We start from the raw sequence: 18,887 nt of genomic DNA on the forward strand, positions 1-18,887 counted from the left end.
TGGCTTTTTTTGTGAGTAGTCCACTCTGATCATGCAGTAGCTCAGCTGTGTTGGCAGACGCTCCTACTGTTTTTAGCCTCTTTCTCAGGGGCTGGTCAACCGTCAGTGTGTCTACTGTAACTCCAGCTCGTTTCATTCCAAGTTTCGTCTGAACTGTGGAAGCCAAATTTACTTCTACCAAACGCTCTTTACGCTAAAGTTCAAATTTGTTCCAATTCTTTAAAAATGACCCCTTAATCACAAAGGCCGTTAATTAGAATAAATAGCTCTTATGAAAGTACTAAAAAAAAATCTTTGGCTTAAAGAGCGAGGTATTGACTAGGGGTCGAACCCAATCATATACATAATAATTTCTGTTCGTTTTAAGTTTTGATGTTGGTCCTTACCTACAGTCGAAAAACTTACTTTTTGTTTATTTAATTTCTGATCGTTTTTTTAAATAATGTTGGGAAATCCGGCGCCCCCTTCATAGCAATGTTCCTTCCCCCATGAAAACTTCTTCCATGGAAAGATCATCCCACATAAACTTTACATCCTTGAGTAAGCTGAACAGACTTTCCGGAAATACGTTCGAAAATGGCAAGGAAAACAAGTATTGTACAAACTTTGTTAAGTTTGGTTTCTACGGTGGTTTCAACGGCTGTCCCTTGCACTCAAAGCCGATTTCAAGTAATCCACGGCTGTCAGAGTTACTGTTCCAAAATCATTGGCTCTATCGGAATGTTCCCACCTTTGTCAATGGCATTTCTCGACCACCCTGACAACGAGCAGCGTCTTAAATATGGGCCACGGGTGGGTGGGTTTAGTGACTTAGCTTTTTCAGTTCAATAAAACTAATTTCAATTTTTTCACTGGCTGTTAATTGTCCTCGTTTTCATCCTTTCTTCGCGATTTTATGTTTTATAATACACTGATAGGCCCTGGCGGACTATATTCGTCACTTTCTTCTTACTCAGTCTTGCTTTATCAGTAATATCCTTATGCGGTATATTTTCAGGAGTGAGACTAACTTATCAACCAGCAAAAATGGTAAATGGTTTTCAAAATTCTGCAAGTTTTGTCTCTGTATCTTGTACTGGATCATATGATGCAAACCCCTTCAGTTCTACAGAGCAACTACAGACAAAGTCTAATTTTGACATATTTTTTTTAAATTTGTAGTAACTTTGGGTCATTTTGAACCTCCTGAATAATCTGGACCCAAAAAATGCTAATTCCCATCTTCTTGGTGCAAGCCGACACCTATGGTTAGTTTATGAATTGAAAATAATTAGTTAATTACAAACCTTGAAGGTATATAAATGATCAAAAACAGAAAATCAATGCTACCACTGTGGAATGGATAATGGGCAATGTTCATACATATGCCAATAAATTCAAATCGCGCTGCCTCAATTGCCTGGGACGTTGAGTAAAATCCATAAAAGACGACAGACAACGGCCAGGTAAAAAAAAACAACAAAAAATGACCACAAAGTAAAATTTTACAGGGATTAAGTTTTCTGGAGATTTTCGAAAGATTCGGTATCTTCTTTTTTTGTCGGGAAATGGATTAGAAATTTGGTAGATCTCCCGAATAGTCGGGAGAAGTGGAAACACTGATTCATCATCTTTTAACAGCGTTTTTAGAACCACTCTATCAAAATATACAAGATATCCTGAAAATATAATCTCAAACAGTTCGTGGCAACGAACTATAAGTAAAGAGTGATCCGGTTCAATAGTAACCGAAACTTTAAAAAACGAAATTTTGATACCAATAGATACATAAAAAGAGTCAAATTTTCATGCTGATTTCAAATATATAAGTTTCATCAAGTTTAGTCTTACCCTACAAAAGTTCCGCACCTGAGAAAATTTGCTTTATTTTCAAAAAAAGGGGGAAACATCTCCTAAACATCATAGAACTTTAATTAAAATCACACCATCGGATTCAGCGTATCATAGAACCCTACTATAGAGGTTTCAAGCTCCTATGTGGAATTTTGCGGAATTTTGTATTCCCCAGTCGCCCTGTCAAAATTTTGAGATTGCCATTTTGTTCAGCATGGTCGACAAATACAATAATTATGTCTTTAAGGATGACTTAATCCCCCACAGTCCCCGGGGGTAGGTCTGCAAGTTATGAACTTTGCTCAATTTTTACATATAGTATTTGTTATTGGGAAGTATACAGAAATTTTCAGGGGGGATTTTTTCTGGTAGTTGGAAGGGAGGAGGTTGCGTGGGAGGATCTTTCCATTGAGAAAGTTTCCAAGGGGGAAGGGACATTGCTATGAAGGAAGCGCCGGATTTCCTAGCATTATTTGAAAAAAACGATCATAAATTAATTTAAAAAACAATTTTTTCAACTGTAAGTAAGGAGCAACATCAAACCTTCAAACAAACAGAAATTATTACGTATATGATTGGGTTCGTCCCCTAGTCATCACCTTGCTCTTTATGCTATATTTTCTTTTTGTACTTTCATCAGAGCTATTTATTCTAATTAACGGTCTTTGTGATTAAGGGGTCATTATTTAAGAATTGGAACAAAATTTGAACTTTAGCGTAAAGAGCGAGGTATTGACTATGGGGTGAACCCCTTAGTATACTTAATAGAAATATAAAAATATAGAAGTTCGTTACGTAAGTTAATTCGTAAGTTACGTCAGGTCAAAATTTTGAGAAAACCCTTTAGCCAAAAAAAAGGCTAAAATTAACATGCAAATTTCGATTCAATGATTCATGTACGGTGAGCCAAAATCAAAGGTGCATTAATTCAAAAAAGTTCAGAAATTAAATAAAAAAAAACAAGCTTTTTTTTTACTGAAAGTAAGGAGCGACATAACTTAAAACAAACAGAAATTACTCCGTGTATGAAAAGGGCTATCCCCTCCTCAAGGCCTCGCTCTTTACGCTAAAGTTTTGACTCTCTCTCACAACTTTATTTTTCAAAACAATAAAAAACTTTAGCGTAAAGAGTGAGGTGCTGAGGAGGGGATAGCACCTTTCATATACGGAATAATTTCTGTTATAATGTCGCTGCTTACTTTCAGTTAAAAAAACTTGTTTTGTTTTATTTATTCGTATAAAGTTTCATCGTCATTATGGCCACAGTAAAAATGCACATAATCCAGATGTCTAACTGGCCTATCCTACAGCGCTAGAAAAAAAGGTATCAAATATTAAGTATACCTTTATTTGTAATCATGATCATGTATGTTGAAGAAGGATTGCTCTTTTTACTGACTCGTTAATTTATTCAAACAATTAACTCATTTTAATAGGATTTTTTTTATCAAATTCAAAACTGATAAGTAATCAATAGACAATTTATAATATTTTAACATATTATTTAATTCTCCTTGAATTTCTTTCTGAAAAGATAAATTTATTTATAATCTTGCTTTTAACAGGTGACATACATGAACTTATCTTTGGAAGAAAGTAAAGGCAGACAAGCTCAAGTACCAAGATTATTGAGACCAAAAAATTACTCAGTTATACGTCTATATCATAGGCTTTTTTGTCTTTTATTATGGCATTTTCACCCAAAAGTTGGCCGAGAGAAAATAGCTTGTCATATATTGATTTAATTTACCCTGAAAAACACTGTTTATATTCACCTGATTTGCCTTTTGAGCCTTAAAATGCGCTAATGGAGACTGGGGCTGCCAAAAAAGTCAAAAAGTATAGGCAACATCACCTGAAAATACCATAAAGAAGAAATAGTTTAAGAGACATCTTGGATAGCAAACCACATTAAAGTACTTGTAGACGTTTGATGGCTTTCGTCACCTTTCTGGGCCCAGTATAATTGACAACTTACGCCTTTAGCCCTCGTATGAGGGCCAAGGTTTTTTTTACTTATTTACTTTGGGATCTACATCCCATTTTAGTGGTTCCAAAACTATTCAGAGAAATTTGACCTCTTAAATTCTCATATTAGCTGATCACACGCGGACTACCGCGAGTGTACAGAAAAATAGGAGTGTATTTTATTTTGTACGTCTATCAACCAAAAATGTGTTTGCTGGGTCTTTATCTAGTAAATCGCATACTTTTCGTTCCTCCTTCCACTCACTTGGACATTTATCCTTCGCAGCTAAAGAGCTGAGAATATCAGCAGTTGGAGTGGTATTTATTATTATGACGTAAAATTTATTACTTTTGTCCGATAATCATAGCTATTTTTACCTCGTAATTTTAAAATACTTTTGGAAAAACTTGATACTTTTAGCTTTAGTTGTTTTGTGGGTTCTCCTGCTCAAACAGATAAAACAACAATGCACAAATGATGCATAAATTTTCAACTTTCTAGCTTGATTGCTCGATGCACAGGATTTTAACACTGATCAACTTTTGACACAAGCAGTTATTGCAGCTGACAACTTATCACAGTATCAGCCCTCCTAAGGTCAACACATCTAAGCTCCCTCTTTAAATTTGTCACTCTGCTCCGATCTTTGCACTTCCAACTAACAATTATTAGTTATTATTGCATCAAGTCCTGAAACACAAGATAAAATTAAAGTTTCTAGGATAAGTAATAGAAGAGGTAACCCAAAAAAGATTTGAAGGATGTAAGAGCTCATTATGCAGGTCATAAAGTGTGAAGCTCAGAACAAAGTGGCAGATAAGAGGGGGGATCGCAGCTGTGCTGTATTATAATAAAAAATACATCAGTTAAAAACTTTGATCTTTTTTTGTAACATCAACCCCTTTACATAAATTCAGTCAAATATTTAAAATAAACTTTCCAGTTTTAAAATAAAGTTTAAATAACTTTATTATGAAAAACCTATTCTTGGAAGTTAATTGTTATTTTTAACAAAAAGTTAGAATCAGTGACAATCTACTTAGTAAAGTCTCAGCAGTAATTTTTCTGCCTGCGTGAAACAATTAGGGAATAAAATTCACAAAAACCATACTTATAAAGCATGTTTGGTTTCTTGTGAAAAGCGAAACCTTTAGATATTATATTTCTAATAAGCGTGATATATTATTATTATTATTTATTGGAAAACCCGTCATACAAAAAAGGAAAAGACGGAGCAATAAGCAAAAAAAAAACAATACACATAAACTTAGGAGTTATACATGTGGTTTGTAGTGACGAACGCTGGAGCTAAGATCTAAATCAGCACTTAGAACAAATTAAACAAAACGAGAAAGAAAAACACAATTATACACTGCTCTGTAGGTAAGCGACATGTTTCTTTTCTTTTTTTTAGGCTCCTAAATACTGAACAACATAAATAATATGAACATCATTGCATCAAGCCGTAATTGGTAAAAAAAAAAACAAAAAAAAAACAAACAACCAAACTATCAAAAGTTTTGTGCAAAAGCACGCAAATAGACAGTAAGGATTACTATCGATTGTGTTTACTATGCCATACAACGCATACTGTAATAAATTCCAGAGAGGTTATAATTATTAGGTTATTAAAATAGATCGAATAAGGTATTGGGATCAGGCATAGGACACTGTTTTGTTTTTAATAAAAAAAGGACACGTGGTTGATCTGCGAGCCAATTAAATTGTTCTAAGAATATCAATCTACACTTGAGAATAAGGAATTTTTCGATCTGTCTTACGAAGATCACTTACACTGATATTTCATCTTCTTCTTTATAAGCTTTTTGTGTATGTCATCGCACTAAAGTGCTAATTTGGCTCATTGATACTCCGCTAAGTTTCAGTAGCATTGTCACAGAAGAAAATACATCTTGAACAGGTTTCTTCCTTTTTACATTATTTAAGCTATTAAAAGAAATATTTTGGAGCATTTATCCTTCTTTTCTAGGAGGTACTAATTAATCAGCTGAATCTATTTTTTGGATCGTCTAAAGTTATTTCTTCTACTCTTTATTTTAGTTTCCTAGTAGCTGGGACGGCTCCATTGATTTTGCCGTTTGCTACAAACATGATTGTTCTTGGCATTCTTTGCAGCTTGTTTGGACTTGCTGCTGGATTTTGGTTTTTGCTCGTACCTACCCTACTTACAGAATATCACGGCGTGGAAAAGATATCTTCATCGTACGGTCTTGCAAGGCTCTTCCAGGGAGTAATGACTTTTTGTAGTCCTCTTTTAATAGGTGAGAATAATTCATAACTCATATCATAAATTATCAGACAAAAATCCGTTTGTATCCTCAACATTACTCCTAGATACAAATTTTCACCTATTTCATCCCTCAGGTCTCATGTGTTTGACCAAAACGTTTCCTAAAATAATTTTTCGTCTTGTTTTTCTGACGTTTTTGCTTGAAGAATTTTCAAGTAATGATACTAATGAAAAGTAACACAAAATGATTTTAGTTCTAAGACTTAATAATTATTTAGCTTATAATTTAATACATATGACTCGTACTTAACTGTTAGAAATGAGAATATACCTTTTTTTTCTAAGAAGAACTTTCTCAAGAATTTTTTTTGGAAAATTTTTAAACAATAAAAATGACTTTTTTCAAATTATTTGGGAAATGAAATTTTGTACATGCTATTTTAAGATCACCCTAGTGACATTAGTTTAAATAAAGTGTTATTTTGTCATGTTTAATCGCGGTTTAGTTTTTTGTTATTGTCTGTTTGATTCTTAAAGTGCAGCTTTCAGTCTTTCAAAAGTCACGGCAAATATGCTTTATGCTAAGTAGTTCTAAATACTAGCCATGATTTTTTATCATGGATGTTTTTGCGTAATTACATCATTAGCCTCACTCGTATTTACATCATAGCCTAACCAGAAATTACATCATTTTTTTTATGTAGTTCCCTCTTTTTTCTTTTTTTTCAGCACTTTGACAGCGCCCCATGTAGAGAGCACAATTTACAAATTCTGAATTTTGCCGGAGCTTATCCTTCAAGCTTCCGAACATGCATAGATATTCATTTCAATTCTACACCCTAAATCGGCTGTTTTCATTTATGCTTTTAGGATCCATTTTAGGCCTCGACAGAAATTGTGCCATTTTGTTTGACACAGCTTCTCATTTTTGTTCCTGTTGTAAATGCTTTGACAGTGCTGCATCTAGTGAGTGAAAGTTGTAAATTCTGAATTTGACATAAACTTATCCTGTAAGCTTCCGAAAATGTATTTATTTTGACTCTACGCTCTGAATTCATGTTCGTAGTACCACGTAGATAATCCCTTACTCTGCCGAGTAAAGGGTACAAATCGCTCACACGAAAATGTAACATTTTTTTTTCCAGATGAAGCCAGTTTTATTTTTGGGGACAGGTTGTACCCATTTCGTGAGAATGGGTGTCCAGTTGTAATAACTATCTTTTTTTAGCCTTGGTTTAACTTGAAATTTTATATTTACAGATAATTAAGGGAGGGACTCAAATTTACTACCCTTTCATCTATACACTTCATCTATGCTTTGTATTAGTCATTTGACTGATTCTCTCAAAGGAATGGTAAAAAAATAGATGTTTTCATTATTAAGTACTCTGTAAATGTGTAGTTTACAGTAAAAAGGATCCAATATAATATTTATGAAGTTCAATTATAATGCACAATTCCCCAAAAGTAGTTCAAGTACTGTCATTTAACATAAACTGAAACAGAAATTCAAATGAAAGATGCAAAGGAATAAAACAATTTAGTCATTTAAATCCAGCTGCCCTCTACCAAATCCTGGCATTTGCATTTTTCGAGTTTTCCAGGAAATCGTTAACTAGTGATTTATTATTTTAGGAAAGGGAGAAATAGATGAGGTACAGAATTGAATGAAGAGGTTTTTTCTAAGTGTGTTTTTTCCCGTGTTTGTCGCCTACTTTTTACTGAGTATAGATACTAAGTTGTGTAGTTTTAATAGGTTTTTGCTCTGTGGCACCAATTCATGTACTTCTTTTCGTTTTCTTTTTTTAGGAGGGGGGCAAAATATATTTTTTTAACATGAAGGAAGGTGTTTTTTCAATTGAAAATACCAAAAAAGCTATTTTTCAAAATATCAGGGGGGGGGGGGGTATAGTTGGCCATATGCCTCCGCCCCACAATTAGTGTCACTGTCTCCGCTAGGTCTTGTTTTTGAAAGATATTCTAAATACTAGATATCGCTTTATATACTACGTCGTATCTCTAAAAGTTTGAAAGATAGAAAAAATATAACTGCACCACCTGACTCATCATGTCAAGATCAGGGTAGATCCATTCTTAACTCAAAATTTAATTTTTATATAGATGCTAGGTTTCGGCAGAAGAGAGCCGAATGGGTGTTAGATGAAGCTGGTTACAATAGTTTTTGTATTCTCGAGTCTTCATTTCAGATTTGATTTTAATTTGTTATTTTATTATTTTTTTGTGGATGTTTTTCAATGTAAATCATAGATATTTTTGACTACTCCTTTTTTTATTTGATCAATGAAAAAAAACTTTCCGAAAAATAAGTTTTTCGAAGAAAAGTAAAGGCCATTTTAAATGTAAGCTCAACAGACACAAATACCTGTTAAAATTCAAACTCAAAACAACCAGAAATTACTATTAAAAAATAAATGAAACTTTTAATTTGAATGAATGGAAAATTTTAATTTCCATTTGAATGGAAATTAAGAGTTTGGGTATAATTAAAATAATTATATTAAAATAATATAAATCTTAAAACGAGGGAAACTGAAATTGAATTTGCAAATCAAGCTTGAAACGAACAAAAACACTACAAACAAGAGTTTGGGTATCGGCTCCTTCTCTCACTGTAAAAGTCTAAATCCTACTACGTCATTGGCGCTTTACTGAAAACCAATTATATTACAAATGTTTTCTTTTGTAATTAATATCTAAAAAAAAAAATAAAATTATTGTAAAATTCTGAACTGATTAGCTGTCCGCAATTAAAATAATTATACATCAAATATTCAGTTTTATTTATTAGTTCTTTACAAAGTTGTTAAAAACGAACATAATTTACCAAAAAACAAGAGTTATGATAATGAACACATCCTTAACTGTAAATAAAAACCAAATGCCTACTGCGTCATTGGCGATTAACTGAAAACGAATTATATTACAAAAATTTTCCTTTCCAGTTCCTACAGCATTGAAAATAAAAATAAGATTAGAGTGAAATAAATTCTTAAACTGATGGATCTTTCAACAATTAACATCATTATACATTAAATATTCAATTTGATGTTATTTCAACTTTCCAAGACTGTTCAAGACGCACATAGTATTCAGTAAAGTGCCATTGACGCAGTAGGTTTTCGACTTTCACAGAGTGAGAAAGAGGCAATACCCAAACTCTTGTTTGCAATGATGTTTCTTCGTTTCAAGCTTGATTTGCATGTTCAATGTTAGGTTAACTCATTTTAAAGTTTATTTGTTCATTAATATTAATATCTACTTTATGTTTGTTTGCATTGATTGTTTATTTAATTCCTATTCGTTTTAAGTTTCATTTATACTTCAATAGCAAGATATTTTTTTTATTTTAAGGTTAATTTTCATAATCAATCTAATCATTACTCACTTTAACATCTACTTATTCATTTATATTATTACTTTTTGTATCTTGTTTCCTATGATTGTTTATTTAATTCCTGTTCGTTTTGGGTTTCATTTATTCTTTAATAGTAATTTCTGGTTGTTTTGAGTTTGAATTTTAAAAGGTATTTGTATCTGCTGATCTTAAGTTTAAAATGGCCTTTACTTTTCTTTAAAAAATTTATTTTTGGGAAGTTTTCTTTAATTAATCTTTGTTCGTTATTTATTGCAAAAAATTTCAAGTTTTTAAAAATTCATTATTTCAAAACTAAACTTAAAACAAAAAAAAAATCAAATGCTCATCAAATTATTAAAACTGGTATCAAAGTAGCAATTTCAAAATGAAAAATAGGTAAGTGTCAGCCTTAGAGTTTTATTATCTTATATTTGAACAATTTTCAACAATATTAATATCTCAAAATGTTTATCGGATGGTTTGGGTGAAAAAAGGACCTGGTTGGGGGGCTAATTGCTCTTTGATCCCTTTTGAATCTTTAAAAGTGAACTAGAACTTTCTATTTGCAATCAAATGAGCCCTCTCTGAAGTTTACCCGAACATCCCTTCTATAAGAACCATACTTACCCCCGGGGTATGACTTACGACGCCTGCCTCTAGGCCCTGGGGGTATGCGTCGACCCCGGAGTTTTAATATCTGATGTTTGAACTATTTAAAACTAAATGGTCACCTCAAATTTTTATCGGATGGGTTTATCCATCCGATAAATCCAAAGGTGTGGAGGGCGGGAGCGACTAGTTGCCCTCCGATATTTTTTTACTCTCGGAAAATGAACTAGAACTTTTAATTTCCATTCAAATGAGCCCTCTATGAAGCTTATACGAGCTCCCCTTTCATAAGAACCATATCCGGCCCCAGGACATAGCTTACAATGCCTGCGCCCCGGACCTTGGGGGGGGGTGTTGACACCGGAATTTTTGTTATCTGACCTTTGAACTATTTAAAAAAATGGCATTGAACTATTTTTAACAAAATGTCCATCTCAAAAGTTTTATCGGATGGGTTTGGGGAAAAAGGGCGTGGTGGGGGCTAGGGGCCCTCCTTAAAAATTGAACTAGAACTTTCAATTTCCATTCAAATTAGCCCTCTCTGAAGTTTATACGAGCATCTCTTCCATAATAACCATATATGCCCCCAGGGTATAACTTACACCGCTTTTTTACCTGACCTTTAAATTATTTAAAAAAAATGGCTACCTAAAAATTTTTATCGGATGTATTTGGGGGAAAAGGGGTGTGGGTGAGGATAATTGCCATCTGATCTCTTTTCACTCTTAAAAACCGAACTTAAACTTTCATTTTCCAATCAAATGAGCCCTCTCTGAAGTTTATACGAGCATCCCTTCCACAACAGCTGTATATGTCCTCCAGGCATAACTTACAACGCTTACCCTGGACCCTGAAGGATTGTGTCGACCCCAGAGTTTTCTTTGTATGATCTTTTAACCATTTTGAAAAAATGGCTCTCTCAAAGTTCTTATTGAATGGGCTTGAGGAAAATAAGACGTGGAGAGTGAGGGCTAGTTGCCCTCCGATCTCTTTTGACTCTTAAAAAGTGAGTGAGAACTTTCAGTTTCCAATCATGTGAGCCCACTCTGAAGTTTGTACGAGAATCCCTTCCATAAGAAGTGCATATGCCCCAGAGCATTACTGACAATATCTGCCTCTGGGCCCTGGGGGGTTGTGTCGACCCCGGAGTTTTCATTATATGATATTTGAACTGTTTTTTTTTTTTTTAAATGGCTATCTCAATGTTCATATTGGATGGGTTTGAGCAAAAAAGAGCATGGAGCGGGGGGGGGCTATCTGCCCTCCGATATCTTTTGACCCTTTAAAAGTGAACTAGAACGTTCAGTTTCCAATAAAATGAGCCCTCTCCGAAGTTTATACGAGCATACCTTCCATAAGAATCATATATGCCCCCAGAGCAATACTTACAATGGCTGCCCAGGGTCCTGGGGGGTTGCGTCGACACAGGTTTTTTTTATCTTACCTTTGAACTATTTTTAACAAAATGGCTACCTCAATTTTTTTTTTTATCAGATGCATTTGGGGAGAAAGCACTTTGGGGGGGGGGGCTAGTTGTCCCTCGTTCCCTTTTGACTCTTAAAAATGGCACTAGAACTCTCGATTTCCAATCGAATGAGTCCTCTTTGAAGTTTATACAAAATCCCTTCTATATGAAGTACCTCTGGGAAAAAATAAATGGAATGTGGGGGGGGGGAGGCTAGCTGCCCTCCGATCACTTTTGACTCTTAAAAACTGATTTACAACTTTCAATTTTAAATAAAATGAGCCCTCTATAGAGTTTATACGAGCAACCCTTCCACAACAACCATATATACCCCCAGGGCATAACTTACAGCGCCTACCCCCGGGCCCTGGGGGGGTGGGTGTGTCGACACCGGGGTTTTTGTTATCTGAACTTCGAACTATTTAAAAAAAATGTCTGTCTCCAAATTTTTATCTGAAGCATTTTTTGGGGGGAAGGGCGTCGGGGAGGGGGGGAGGCTGGCTTCCTTCCGATCCCTTTTGACTTTTAAAAAGTGAACAAGAACTTCAAATTTCCAATCAAATGAGCCCTCTCCGAAGTTAATATGAGCATCCCTTCTGTAATAACTATATGTCCCAGAGTATTACTTACAACGCCTGCCTCCGGGCCCTGGGGGGTCGCGTCGACACAGGAGCTTTTCTTATCTGACCTTTGAACTATTTTTAATGAAATGGCTATTTTAAAAATTTTATCGGATGGGCTTGGGGAAAAAAGAGTGTGTGTATGTGGGGGGGGGCTAGTTGCTCTCGTATATCTTTTTACTCTTAAAAAGTGAACTAGAACTTTAAATTTGCAATCAAATGAGCCCTCTCGGAAGTTTATACGAGATTCTCTTTCATAAGAACCATATACCCCCCCCCAGGACAACACTTACAACGCCTACCCCTGGGTCCTGGGGAGTTGTGTTGCCACCGGAGTTTTTGTTATTTAATTTTTGAACAATTTTCAAAAAAATCGCTATCTCAAAATTTGTAGTGGATGGGTTTGGAGAAAAAAGGACGTTGGGGGGAGGGGCTATTTGCTATTAAAACTCTTGACTCTTAAAAAGGAACTAGAACTTTCAATTTCCAATCAACTGAGCCCTCTATGAACTGTGTATGAGCATCCCTTTCATAAGAACAATATATGCTTTTAGGGCATAACTTAGAACGCCTTCCCCCGGGCCCTGGGGGGTTGTATTGACACCAGAGTTTTTTATCTGACCTTTGAACTATTTTTAACAAAATGTCTATCTCAAATTTTTCATGAGATGGGTTTGGGAAAAGAAAGTATGAGGGGGGGGGGTTAGTTGCCGTCGGATCTCCTTTGACTATTAAAAAGTGAGCTCGAACTTTCAATTTCCAATCAAATGAGCCCTCTCTGAAGTTTATACGAGCATCACTTTCATAAGAACCACATATGCCCCAGGGCATAACTTACAACACCTGCCCCCGGGCCTTGGGGGTTGTGTCGACACTTGAATTTTCGTTATCTCACTTTTGAACAATTTCTAACTTAATGGTTATCTCAAAATTTTTATCGGATGTATTTGGGAAAAAAGGGATGTAGGGGGGGGGGCTAGTTGCCCTACAATTTCTTTTGACTCTCAAAACTGAACTATAATTTTCAATTTCCAATCAAATGAGCCTCCTCTTAAGTTTTTAAGAGTATCCCTTCCATCGGAACCATATATTCCCCCAGGGCACAACTTACAACGCCTGCCCTCGGGCCCTGGGGGGCTGTATACTTACAACGCTTTATTACAATTTACAATTTTTGTTATTTGATCTTAGAACTATTTTGATCAAAATAGCTATCTCAAAATTTTTATCGGATGCATTTCGGAAAAGAGGGTGTGGGGGGGGGGCTGAATGCCCTCTGATATCTTTTGACGCTTAAAAAGTGAACTTGAACTTTCAATTTCCAATCAAATGAGCCCTCTCTGAAGTTTATACGAGCATTCCTTCCATAAGAACCATTTATGGCCCCAGGGCGTAACTCATAATCCTTGCCTTGAAGACTGTGGGAGGAGTGTCCTGCTCAGGGATGTAATTTCCAGAACTTTCAACTACGTTGAACAAAATGGCTATCTCAAAATTTTGATACGATGTGTTTGGGGAAAAGGTGGGTGTGGGTGGGGATAATTGCCATCTGATCTCTTTTCACTCTTAAAAACTGAACTAGAACTTTCAGTTTCCAATCAAATGAGCCCTCTCTGAAGTTTATACGAGCATCTCTTCCACAACAGCTGTATATGCCACCCAGGCATAACCTACAACGCCTACCCCGCGCCCTGAAAGATTGTGTCGACCCCGGAGTTTTTGTTATATAATTTTTGAACCGTTTTGAAAAAAATGGCTCTCTCAAAGTTCTAATTGGATGGGTTTGAGAAAAATAGGACGTGGAGAGTGAGAGCTAGTTACCCTCCGATCTCTTTTGACTCTTAAAAAGTGAGCGAGAACTTTCAGTTTCCAATCATATGAGCCCACTCTGAAGTTTGTACGAGAATCCCTTCCATAAGAAGTGCATATGCCCCAGAGCATTACTAACAATATCTGCCTCTGGGCCCTGGGGGGTTGTGTCGACCCAGGAGTTTTCATTATATGATATTTGAACTGTTTTTTTTATTAAAAAAATGGCTATCTCAAAGTTCTTATTGGATTGGTTTGAGGAAAAAAGAGCATGGAGGGGGGGGAAGGGGGGTGCTAGTTGCCCTCTGATATCTTTTGACCCTTTAAAATTGAACTAGAACTTTCAATTTCCAATCAAATGAGCCCTTTCCGAAGTTTATACAAGCATATCTTCCATAAGAATCATACATGCCCCCAGAGCAATACTTACAATGGCTGCCCAGGGTCCTGGGGGGTTGCGTTAACACAGGTTTTTTTTTATCTTACCTTTGAACTATTTTTAACAAAATGGCTACCTCAATTTTTTTTTTTATCAGATGCATTTGGGGAGAAAGCACTTTGGGGGGGGGGCTAGTTGTCCCTCATTCACTTTTGACTCTTAAAAATGGCACTAGAACTCTCGATTTCCAATCGAATGAGTCCCCTTTGAAGTTTATACAAAACCCCTTCTATATGAAATGCTTCTGGGAAATAAATAAATGGAGTGTGGGGGGAGGCTAGCTGCCCTCCGATCATTTTTGACTCTTAAAAAGTGATTTACAACTTTTAATTTCCAATCAAATGACCCCTCTATGGAGTTTATACGAGCAACCCTTCCACAACAGCCATATATACCCCCAGGCCATAACTTACAACGCCTACCCCCGGGCCCTGGGAGGGTTGTGTCGACACCAGGGTTTTTGCTTTCTGAACTTCGAACTATTTTTAACAAAATATCTATCTCAAAATTTTTATCTGATACATTTAGGGAGTGTAGAGGGGGGGGGGCTAGTGGCCCTCTGATATCTTTTGACTCTGAAAAAATGAACGATAACATTCAATTTCAAGTCAAATGAGCCCCCTTCGAAGTTTATATGAGCATCCTTTCTGTAATAACTATATGTCCCAGAGTATTACTTACAACGCCTGCCTCCGGGACCTGGGGGCTTGCGTCGACACAGGAGCTTTTCTTATCTGGCCTTTGAACTATTTTTAATGAAATGGCTATTTTAAAAATTTTATCGGATGGGCTTGGTGAAAAAAGAGTGTGTATGTGGGGGAGGGGGGGCTAGTTGCTCTCGTATATCTTTTTACTCTTAAAAAGTGACCTAGAACTTTAAATTTCCAATCAAATGATCTCTCTCTGAAGTTTATACGAGATTTCCTTTCATAAGAACCATATACGCCCCCAGGACAACACTTACAACGCCTACCCCTGGGCCCTGGGGGATTGTGTTGCCACCGGAGTTTTTGTTATTAATTTTTGAACAATTTTCAAAAAAATCGCTATCTCAAAATTTGTAGTGGATGGGTTTGGAGAAAAAAGGGCGTTGGGGGGAGGGGCTAGTTGCTATTAAAACTCTTGACTCTTAAAAAGTGAACTAGAACTTTCAATTTCCAATCAAATGAGCCCTCTATGAAGTTTATATGAACATCCCTTTCAAAAGAACAATATATGATTTTAGGGCATAACTTAGAACGCCTTCCCCCGAGCCCAAGGGGGTTTTATTGACACCAGAGTTTTTTATCTGACCTTTGCACTATTTTTAAGAAAATGTCTATATCAAACTTTTCATCAGATGGGTTTGGGAAAAGAAAGTTTGAGGGGGGGGGAGGCTAGTTACCGTCGGATCTCTTTTGACTATTAAAAAGTGAGCTCGTATCTCAAAATTTTTATCGGATTCATTTGGGAAAAGGGGGGGGGGGGGCGAGTTGCCCTACAATTTCTCTTTACTCTCAAAACTGAACTATAGCTTTCAATTTCCAATGAAATGAGCCTCCTCCGAAGTTTTTACGAGTATCCCTTCCATCGGAACCATATATTCCCCCAGGTCATAACTTACAACGCCTGCCCTCGGGCCCTGGGGGGCTGTATACTTACAACGCTTACCCCGGGCCCTGAAGGACCCGGGAGTATTGTGTAAACCCCGGAGTATTCGTTGTATGGTCTTTGAACTATTTTAAAAAAATGGCCATCTCAAAGTCCTTATTGGGTGTGTTTGAGGAAAAAAGGGCGTGGAGGAGGGGAGGGGGAAGCTAGGTGCCCTCCAATATCTTTTGACTCTTAAAAAGTGAACTAGAACTTTCAATTTCCAATCAAATGAGCCGTTTTTGAAATTTATACGAGCATAGCTTCCGTAAGAACCATATATGCCCCCAGGGCATAACTTACAACGCCTGTTCTGAAGACTGTGGGGGAGTGTATTGATCAAAAATATAATTTCCAGAACTTTCAACTACGCTGAACAAAATGATGTGTTTGGGGAAATAGTGGGCGTGGAAGTGGTGTTAGTTGCCTTCCAATCACTTTCGACTATTAAAACGAGCACTAGCCATTTAAATTTCCAATTGAATGAGCCCTGTCAATACCAGAGTTTATGTTTTTTGATCTTTGAACTATTTTCAACAAAATAGATATCTCAAAATTTTTATCGGATGCATTTTGGAAAAAGGGGTGTGGGGGGCTGAATGCCCTCTGATATCTTTTGACGCTTAAAAAGTGAACTTGAACTTTCAATTTCCAATCAAATGAGCCCTCTCTGAAGTTTATACGAGCATTCCTTCCATAAGAACCATTTATGGCTTATAGGGCATAACTTATAATCCTTGCCCTGAAGACTGTGGGAGGAGTGTCCTGCTCAGGGATATAATTTCCAGAACTTTCAACTACGTTGAACAAAATGGCTATCTCAAAATTTTGATTGGATGTGTTTGGGGAAAAGGTGGGCGTGAAAGGGGTGTTAGTTGCCTTCCAATCAATTTCGACTATTAAAAAGGGCACTAACCATTTAAATTTCCAATCGAGTGAGCCCTTTTTGAAGTTTCTACGACAACGCTTTCTATAAAAAACCTTATATGCCCCTAGGGTATAACTTACAACCCTTGCCCTGACGGATATGGGGGGTTGTCATCCTCAAAGACCATTCTTTTCAACTACGTTGAACTAAATGGCTATCTCAAAATTTTTATTGGGTGTGTTTGGGGAAAAGATGGGCGTGAGAGGGGGGGGGGTTATTTGCCCTCCAATCACTTTCTACTATGAAAAAGGGCACTAGCCCTTTAAATTTCCAATCGAATGAGTCCTTTTTGAAGTTTTTACAACAAAACTTTCTATAAAAACCCTATATGCCCCAGGGCATAACGTACAACCCGTGCCCTGAAGGCTGTGGGGGGAGGCTTCTCCTCGAAAATATTATTTCTATCTGGAAATCAACTACGTAGAGCAAAATGGCTATTTCAAAATTGTGATTGGATGTGTTTGGGAAATGGTGGGCGTGGAAGGGGTGTTAGTAGTTTTTCAATCACTTTTGACCCTAGACTCACTTTTGGCACTTTTGGCACAGACCAATCATTTTTGGCACTAGAAGTCTCTATTTCCAATCAAATGAGCCCCCTTTGAAGTTTATACGACTACCCCTTCACTATGAAGTGCCTCTGGGAAAAATAATAATAATAATAATCAGAGGCAATCCTATAGCGTTGCCTATAGTAAAGGCCATACGGCTCCAATGTTCTTTTATTTATTTATTAAATAAAAAAAACAAGTTTTTTAAACTGAAAGTAAAGGAGCGACATTAAAACTTAAAACGAACAGAAATTATTCCGTATATGAAAGGGGCTGTCCCCTCCTCAACGCCTCGCTCTTTACGCTAAAGTTTTTTATTGTTTTAAAAAATAAAGTTGTGAGACAGAGTCAAACTTTAGCGTAAAGAGCGAGGCGTTGAGGAGGGGACAGCCCCTTTCATATACGGAATAATTTCTGTTCGTTTTAAGTTTTAATGTCGCTCCTTACTTTCAGTTTAAAAAACTTGTTTTTTTTTATTTAATTTCTGATCGTTTTTTAGTTAATGCAGCTTTTATTTGCATAAAAATTTTACTTTTCTTTTGCTAAATGGATGTCTTTACAAATTAACTTACGTAACTAACTTCTAGATTCCTATATTTTTCTTCTGGCAAAAAATACAAAGTTGCAGATTTTTGCATATATGAGCTTGAAACCTATGTAATAGGGTTTTCTGATACGCTGAATCTGACGGTGTGATTTTCATTAAAATTCTTTAACTTGTAGGGGATATTTCCCCCTCTTTAAAAAGTCGAGTAAATTTTCTCAGGTTCGTAGCCTTTGATGAGTAATACTAAACTTAATAAAATTTATATATTTAGAATCAGCATTATAAACACATTCTTTTGATACATTTATTGACATCAAAATTCCGTTTTTAAAAGTTTTGATTACTATTGAGCCGTATCGCTTGTTTTTTTATTGTTTTTTTTTTATTACGTATATGTTATTACGTATATGAGGGGGTTCTCCCCTTAGTCAGTACCACGCTCTTTACGTTAAAAGTTAAAAAAAAGTTTTGATTCACAAACCCCTGAATCACAATGGCCGTTTAATTAGAATAGATAGCTCTTTTGAAAGCACTAAAAAAAAACTGTTGCGTAAAGAGCGAGGTTTTGACTTGGGGGAGAACCCCCTCACATACGTTATAATTTCTGTTCGTTTTAAGTTCTAATATTCCTTCTTACATTTCAGTTGAAAAAACTTTTTTTTTTATTTAATTTCTGCTCGTTTTTTAAATAATGCTTGGAAATCCGGCGCCCCCTTCATAGAAATATCCCTTACCCCAAAGAAACATCCTCCACGGAAATATTGTGTGTATGTGTGTGTGTGTGTGTGTGTGTCTGTGTGTGTGTGTGTGTGTGTCTGTGTGTGTGTCTGTGTGTGTGTATGTGTGTGTGTATGTGTATGTGTG

The 18,887-nt window shown here is 36.1% G+C and overlaps 1 protein-coding gene across 1 annotated transcript in view; it reads left to right on the forward strand.

Annotated features, from left to right (window-relative positions):
- Nucleotides 1–18,887, forward strand: part of Sln (monocarboxylic acid transporter silnoon) — a 106,362-nt gene that overhangs the window by 75,872 nt on the left and 11,603 nt on the right. Inside the window, exon 5 of the mRNA XM_089105586.1 lies at nucleotides 5,864–6,084. Within this exon, the coding sequence (XP_088961712.1) occupies nucleotides 5,864–6,084 (221 nt within the window). The remainder of the gene's footprint in view (nucleotides 1–5,863; nucleotides 6,085–18,887) is intronic.

This window comes from Artemia sp. Qi Xiang Cuo, chromosome 19, assembly GCF_049724085.1.
Source record: "Artemia sp. Qi Xiang Cuo chromosome 19, ASM4972408v1, whole genome shotgun sequence".
Taxonomy (NCBI): domain Eukaryota; kingdom Metazoa; phylum Arthropoda; class Branchiopoda; order Anostraca; family Artemiidae; genus Artemia; species Artemia sp. Qi Xiang Cuo.